We start from the raw sequence: 7,636 nt of genomic DNA on the forward strand, positions 1-7,636 counted from the left end.
TATTGTATTCTGGTGGACAGGGGTGGGCAACAAAACCGTAATCCAAAAAATCGAACCAAACCAAACCGATATAAATGGTTTGGTTTATTGGATATTGAATATTAAAATTGAAATTATTTAGATCCAACATGAAACGAAAAATTTGTGTCAACGATCAATAATTCATTGATTTGTTAGTTATCTAAGAAGACACAACTTTATAATAACAGACGCAACCATATGATTTTTTCAAAATAAATATATTATATAGATATTTTATGGTAAAAGAAAAAACTTTACAATGAACAGACACAACTGTATGATTTTAAAATAATAAATATAATAATTTATTTAACGAAAAAGTTCTCCTTTTATATTGAAATGACGGATCATTGCTTTTCTTCTAACAGTAACATTTTATCTGGAAAAAAATACCATTTAAAACGATTCATTTCACGTTTACTACAATTAAAACATCCAACACAAATGAAAAAAAAATACAAGATAGCCATATAGCTTAAGGATATCTTTTCAAATCAGGACTTTGTAGTAATGTTAGTGCAGAATCCAAATTCTGATATATGCAACCCATATAAACTGCTTAGTGATGTGAAGATGGGTCTACCCTGCCCATTTAGTAATATACCGTTTTAGACCCTTTTATATGCTACCCATTTAGAACCCTGCCTATTTATTTTTGTTGTTTTTACAAGTGCCTATTTAGGCCTTTATGATTTTTTTTCTACAGTAACTTTTGAACAGAGTTTAATTTGTTACAAAGTGAAAGTTATAATATGTCCAAAACAAGTTTGTTGCGAAGTTTAAAATTATAATATATTAAAAAAAGAAACATGAATACATGATCATAGTATACTAGATAGATAGATTACAACAAAGTGATCAAAGTACCAATCCAAACATCTTCACAAGTCATTTTTATTGTCATATTCAAAAGTCAACTCCAAAAGCTCACTATATAATCCATCTAACTCTTGGAAAAAAATTCTAGGTATTTTCATATTTAAAATTAACTCAAAGTTGTAAATTAGATTCATCATTCTAAAAATCTTTTGTTAAATCAAGAATTAGAGGAATTTCGTTATTTTTAAAAGAATGAATGCTAGAGAATAATTTAGAAAGCTGTAAAAGCTGTTGAAATTGGGATTTTATATTATTTTGTGTCAAGATATTTTAAAAGATACGAATATTCGAATAAACACAACTTTACAATGAACAGTTGCAATTTTACAAAAAAAAAACCATTACAATAAACAATCTCAACTTTTTGTAAAACACACAACTTTTGGTGGTATTTATTCAGACTGATATTATATATAGATTATATATACATTTGTTGCTTGCGGAAATAGACTAGCCCTGTTCTTTTTCTTGTTGCGGGATTGAGCGACCAAAAAATTCAACGTAACGTCTTTCATCAGCGGTAATCGGCGACACTTTACAGCAACACCTATTAATTTCTAAAACTATCACGGGTGTCGGTGGTTTTCTCGGCGAGTGTTTTGGTGAGTCGTATCGTCTCCAATATTAACACCGACGTTCTACTCTCTCCAGATCTTGCTTTCCAAAAACTTATTATAGAGCAAGTTTTGGTTGCTACTTGTTGTCGCTAGCGACAAGAATCCGAACAGGCCCAAAATCTTTACTGGTTCTGTGTGACAATTTAATTAGGACTTCCCTTTATACTCCATAAACTTCAAGTTTAAGTGAGAATTATGGAGTGCTACTACTACTAGACATGTTTTATATCTCATAAATCTATTTGCACCTTTAAATGTATGGACTATATTCTCTCTTTTTTTTTTTTTGTCGTGCAAACCCCATTTCATTAAGTTAGTGACATGAAACTCTCCTTTAAAGTGAGTCTTTCAGCGGTCAAGAAACTTACATGGGAAAGTAATAATACAAAGATCAACGGGTTCCTAACGAACCATAACAACCCAACATAACAAGAGTACAAATAATAAAGATGCGTAAAAGCAAAAAAGATAAGGTGAACCACAAAGAAGATAGTCCACATGAGATGGCGAGGAACAATCCAAGAACGATTCGCCGGTCGCAATACGACAAATTGCCACATTGGAATACAAAGATTCCGAAGGGTTTTTAAAAACCTAACTCGCACTAAAGATGACGAATCATCTTCATCTCCCTGAAAAGAGAGGCAGCATGTAGGGTGGGAACAAGTTCCCAAGAGTCGAGTGCCCGAAGAAAGATCCGAGATAAAGCCACCTTGCCACACAACGTTGAAAGATCTAAACCAAGTGGTTACCGAAAACCATAGGACGTGATGAGACCGTGAAGACAAGGGAGGGGAGACATAGGGAAAAAACAACCACCACCGCGGAAAAATATATCCCGCTAACCTGGCGCTCCCAAAGATACCACCAGGTTGAAGAAGACACCTTCGATAATACACACTGGTTTTGATGACAAAACGAGCATATGTTATCTTTCTCAAAAGCATCCATGCTATAAATGGATCAGCCATATAGGGAAGTTTCTCCGTGAAAGAGGAAACTCTCTCCCAAAGGGAGGAAAAAACCACCACAATTGTAGATAAACCGGAACCCAAGAATTCAGCAAAAAACCAAGACTATATTCTCTTTGTCTTCAGCAAAAAACCATTATCGACCCTCGGATAAAAAAGGTTTACAATATGTATCTACTGTTACTCTCGTTGCAAAATTGAATTTCCTTAGATCAACATCCCAGTCATTCTAAAGGATCGTAATCACTTACTAGATAAACAGTACAAAAAATATTGAATTGCCTTTATGGCTCTATACTTTGATTCGTTTTAAAAAAATTAAAACATCAAAGTGGCTTCGCCCGGGTTCGAACCGGAGACCTTCAGTGTGTTAGACTGACGTGATAACCAACTACACCACGAAACCTACATGCCTTAACTCGACCAAAATTATTAGTATTACAAGATTAAACATTTTAACCCCTTTCCCTTGTGTCGGCTCAACCTTGGGCTTTAGCAATAGCCGAACCTTTTCTTCTTCTCTCATCGCCTCTCTCTCTATCTCCTTTGTTATATTCTCTATCCTCCGCCGTCCAAAGAGAAACGTCAACCGGAGAAATTTTCGAGATGTCGACTGGATTAGATATGTCTCTCGACGATATGATCGCCAAGAACCGTAAGTCTCGTGGTGGAACCGGCCCCGCCCGTGGATCTGGATCTGGTTCCGGATCCGGACCGGGTCCAACGCGCCGCAACAACCCTAATCGGAAATCAAATCGATCTGCTCCATACCAATCAGCCAAGGTCCAAATCCCGATCTACATCTGTTCTTTCTCTTCTTCTTCCTCTCTCTAGTTTGGCCGGATCTTTCTTCTCAGATCTGCCGATTCATAATGGAAATAGACTCTTCGTTGACGTTTTCTTTATATAAAAAGCTTTTGGTGTTGATGAATCTCTCAAAAAAGTGGAAAAAAAAACAAAAATCAAACAAACGGATTCATTTGGTTGTATAGGCGCCGGAGTCCACCTGGGGTCACGACATGTTCTCCGATAGATCTGAAGATTCCCCTTCCCGTTCCAGCCGTTCTTCCGCCGGAATCGAAACTGGAACCAAGCTTTTCATCTCCAATTTGGATTACGGTGTCATGAACGAAGACATTAAGGTACCAATATTGTTCTTTACCCTAATTCTCTTGTTACCTCATTAGCAATTTGTATAGTAGTTAGGGTTTGTGGAATCAAGCATCGTCTTAACTTTAATGGATTCGTTCTTGCGAAGCTGATGTTAATATGGATATGTTTGTGTTAATTTGCAGGAACTATTTGCTGAAGTTGGGGAACTTAAACGTTACACAGTCCATTTCGATAGGAGTGGAAGATCTAGGGTACTTGAGATTTTTTGTTGCACATATATCTTTCCTTCTAGTTGAGTCTTGAATATTTAAGTATTGTATACTACTTTATTACCATTAGGGAACTGCTGAAGTAGTGTACTCTCGGCGTGGTGATGCACTCGCAGCTGTGAAGAAGTATAACGATGTTCAACTGGATGGAAAACCCATGAAGATAGAGATTTTGGGAACCAATCTTCAATCCGCTGGTAGACCTGCAAATGGAAACTCCAATGGTGCTCCATGGAGGTGAGATTATACGCATTGTTCAGTATGTATTTTATGTAATTAAGCTTCTTTGATCTTGTGAGTTTTATTGAAAGTGTGTGTCTTCCTGGGTTAGCAGAGGAGGACAAGGGAGAGGTGGTCAACAACGTGGTGGTGGGAGTAGTGGTGGTCGAGGAGCCGGTGGCCGAGGTGGTGGTGGCGGCGGCCGTGGCAGGCGTCCTGGTAAGGGCCCTGCAGAGAAGATATCTGCTGAAGATCTTGATGCAGATCTCGATAAGTATCATTCTGGAGATATGGAGACAAACTAAGGAAAAGTGACTGAGCTTCTCAAACCACAAGAGGGTTTAGGAGGGAAGGAATCTGAGAAAAACGTTTGCCAGAGTCTTTGGCCACTTGGAGCCTTTTTGGCTGTGTGTTGTTCATTTGTTTCATTAGAATTACATATAGAATTGATAATCTGTGTTAGACTTTAATTTAAAGTTGTTATCTTAATACCTTCGAGTAAAAGGCAGAGGAAGGAATACCAGTTTCATCTACAGATCATATGCGGTCCAGAAACCAGGGTTTGGTTAAAAGACTTCTAATTCTGGTGATTTAGTTGTATGTCGTCTCTTTTCTTTTTCAAGTCATGCCTTGTGGTATTATGAACGCAGTATTTTGAAAAGTTTTATTTGCATCAAACCGTTGGAACAAAATAGTCAAATAGTGTTACAATTACATGTAAAAACATTCAGGATTAGTCATTCCAGTTTTGGATGTCAAACTAGATAGTGAATTTTTTTAATGGAAGTCTAAAATGACAAAAGGAAGTGATGAAACATCGGTTCTTCTACAAAAAAAGGCCTTTTGGTCACATAATACATCATCCTCTATAGCAAAATAACAATTTTAATTTTTTAACAATGACAACAAAACACGTCAAAGGCTATTCCATAGGATATTTCACAATACGGATGAGGTTAAGGCTCTCTGGTTTGCCTCTGTGACCAAAACCACATTACTGTATATACACAAGGATTGGATTCATGCTGTAAGCTTCATCAAAAGTAAAAGCTATTTAGATCTGCCTTGGCTTTTCACGCCGTGAAAAGATGAGCCTTACGATAGAATATAGTACCGCCTTAATGCAAGAAACCACAAAATTCCAACACGAGGATGGCCAGTACCACGGATATAGCAGCCTGAAAAATAGACTAATGAGATGCCTCGGGTAACGCCCGACCTGCAAGACAAGAGTATCTCAATATTACAAGCCAAGCCTTATCCATATCTGTGATCTACTTGCAAGTGTAAAGACATTGAACGGGTGAATTTAGGACTGTTTTTCTGAGCTCTGGGTCTTTCTAGATATCTAAGAGGTTATTAAGATTCTTAGATAGACGTCTTTAAAAACAGTGCACTTATGGGTTTAAATCTGACTTTTTTTATCACAAGGAAATACTCACGGGAAAGAGGGAATCCAAAGAATCCCAGGCTGCATGACGGACAGCTCTTGTCGGGTACATTGGACCTCCAGGAGATGTAAAACTATATAAACATGCCTTTAACCTCGTGCTAGTGGTCATTCTCAGTTCCATACCTGCAGATGTAATTCAACATTGCTTATACTTTGATTCCATGTTAGAGGCTACATTAAGCCAATTTCCTAAAGGAGAGAAATGCACCTTGAAGAATCTTCATCTGAGAAAGATAATGTAGCAGCACCGGTTCCACCTTCAGTTTTTGCAGCTGCACCCCAAAAAAATATTAGATCAATGACGTGTTTCTTTTTTTGAGATAAAATTTGTCGATAGTCATAAAGTGTTTTGTTTCTATACTTGATCAGTAAGTTCGATAACAAGGAAATCTCCCGATCCTCCTATCAAGAAAGCATTTGGAAACTCTGGAAAGTTCCTCAAGAAGCTATCGAGTTTATCCACTGCACAACAATTTGTCAGGGAACAAGAAAAAACGATTTGGTTCCAATGATAACTTTTCAGAGAAAGGTGTAATACCTGAATTGTAAAAGAAAATGAACCTTGAGAGCAAGAGATACAGCTCCCTCTGAGCCTATAATTAGGTATGGGAGTTTCAATTTACAGACAAAAATCAGTTCAACCATCATGAAAATGTTGAAAAAACTATCACCTGAACGGGAATTTTTTTCAATCGGATCGGTTCCAATGCAACTTCCTCAAGAAGATACTAGGAGAACACAGAGACGGTTAGTTACAATATCCAATTGCCATGAAAACTTGAGCGTGTGATAGTGACAACATAGCTAGAAGATCTATCAGAGATTAAACAAGGTAACATCATAGAAGAGGAGATGATGATCTTTAGCATGTGTGGTTTATATGTTCTAGCTCAAAGATGTTGAGAACAAAACCTTACTGCGTATATTAATAACTAAAGTTCCTAATATACGTAAAATTATCCAACACAAGAAGATGGGAAAACTATGATATATATATCGGAGGAAAAGAAGATACCCGAAAGAGACTTTGGAAGCGCCTTGTATTAGTCTGGATGTCTATCCTGCAATTAATATAATAAGTAGATTATCACCTGTTACCCTCATAATCTCATATTGCTTTGCAAGGCAATCTAAAGTAGGAAAAGAGTTGGAAAGACTATCATATAACTTCTTAACAAACTAAAAAATTAGTAGTAAAATTAGGCCAATGCCACAACTACAGGTCCAAAGTACACAACTTAAACCTAGTGAGGTATACACACTGAACCAAGCGATTCAGCATGATGTAAAGATGTCAATTTTTTTATGCCCGAGAGTTCAAAAATTATACCAGAAGACATTTGTTGCTCCCTGCACCAGAGCCGAAGAATATCGCAAGAGTATTTCTTGATTGTAAAGCTCAACCTCAAACAGCTGAGAAGAATATAGAAAGCATGTTCAAAATAATGGACTAAAGACATTGCAAAGAGTAAAACCTCATGGGACTGAAACATAAACACTAAAGCAAAATCGTAAGGTTCACAATTTACCCATTTATGAAACAGTAGAGAGAATATATGTGATGCAAAGGACTGACTCCAGAGCTGAACCATCAAATCAAGTATATCTTTTCCCCTCTCAGAGACTTTCACATAATAATCAGCAAGAACGTCGAAAAAACATAACGGACCATCAGCATCAGCTTCATCGGAAGAAATCACATCTTCTTCTTTGCTAAGGATCACATCTGCTTATAAAAATTCCAGCTCCAATAAGTAGAATTCCAAAAAGAAGCAAACAGATTCATGAAACAATTCACCCAAATAGTGTTTGTTAACCTTTGGCTCGTTCGTCAACTTCGAGAGCTATATCAGCAAATAAGTCCTGTAACAAGTTCCGTGTTTGTGCTGGAGATACAACAGCCTAGACCACAAAACAAAAAGAAGATCACAAGTCCTCAAAATTGAAACAAAATCAGAATTCAAAATGCATCTATCGTGAATCATCAATCTAACGAGGAACTGAAATCGAAATCGTAAATTCTGGGTAAAAATCGAAACCGATCAACACAAAATGGGAAAGAATAAAGAAAAAAAAAGTCGAGATCTCTATAAG

General features: G+C 36.9%; 2 protein-coding genes and 1 non-coding gene across 4 annotated transcripts in view; 1 reads left to right on the forward strand and 2 right to left on the reverse strand.

Moving 5' to 3' along the window:
* On the reverse strand, positions 2,821-2,894 carry TRNAV-AAC. The gene has a single exon. It is a non-coding gene; the product is annotated as a tRNA-Val (tRNA).
* On the forward strand, positions 2,951-4,679 carry LOC104762109 (THO complex subunit 4A-like). Of its 2 annotated transcripts, none has more exons than XM_019239967.1 (5): positions 2,951-3,271; positions 3,481-3,630; positions 3,784-3,852; positions 3,941-4,107; positions 4,202-4,679. In XM_019239967.1, the coding sequence occupies exons 1-5, from the start codon at positions 3,095-3,097 to the stop codon at positions 4,392-4,394; spliced, it is 756 nt and encodes a 251-aa protein (XP_019095512.1). In that variant the 5' UTR covers positions 2,951-3,094; the 3' UTR covers positions 4,395-4,679. The 2 variants fall into 2 exon arrangements, with proteins under 2 accessions (XP_019095512.1, XP_010483640.1); XM_010485338.2 differs by having other exon boundaries at positions 2,954-3,271; positions 4,205-4,679.
* The window catches only part of LOC104762110, a 6,696-nt gene continuing 3,943 nt past the window's right edge, over positions 4,884-7,636 (reverse strand). Inside the window, exons 2-11 of the mRNA XM_010485340.2 lie at positions 7,360-7,444; positions 7,072-7,268; positions 6,873-6,955; positions 6,558-6,603; positions 6,214-6,270; positions 6,081-6,135; positions 5,904-6,004; positions 5,751-5,814; positions 5,532-5,665; positions 4,884-5,308 (exon numbers count right to left, since the gene is read on the reverse strand). Of these exons, the coding sequence (XP_010483642.1) occupies positions 5,144-5,308; positions 5,532-5,665; positions 5,751-5,814; positions 5,904-6,004; positions 6,081-6,135; positions 6,214-6,270; positions 6,558-6,603; positions 6,873-6,955; positions 7,072-7,268; positions 7,360-7,444 (987 nt within the window). The 3' untranslated portion in view covers positions 4,884-5,143. The remainder of the gene's footprint in view (positions 5,309-5,531; positions 5,666-5,750; positions 5,815-5,903; positions 6,005-6,080; positions 6,136-6,213; positions 6,271-6,557; positions 6,604-6,872; positions 6,956-7,071; positions 7,269-7,359; positions 7,445-7,636) is intronic.

The sequence above is a fragment of the Camelina sativa genome, chromosome 18 (genome assembly GCF_000633955.1).
Source record: "Camelina sativa cultivar DH55 chromosome 18, Cs, whole genome shotgun sequence".
Classification (NCBI taxonomy): Eukaryota; Viridiplantae; Streptophyta; class Magnoliopsida; order Brassicales; family Brassicaceae; genus Camelina; species Camelina sativa.

Bases quoted from the DNA above. Each gene is read 5' to 3' on its own strand.
- LOC104762109 (XM_019239967.1), top strand. From the start codon at position 3,095: ATGTCGACTGGATTAGATATGTCTCTCGACGATATGATCGCCAAGAAC. The intron at 3,631-3,783 runs GTACCAATATTG...GTTAATTTGCAG, and splicing joins TCATGAACGAAGACATTAAG to GAACTATTTGCTGAAGTTGG. The intron at 3,853-3,940 runs GTACTTGAGATT...TATTACCATTAG, and splicing joins ATAGGAGTGGAAGATCTAGG to GGAACTGCTGAAGTAGTGTA.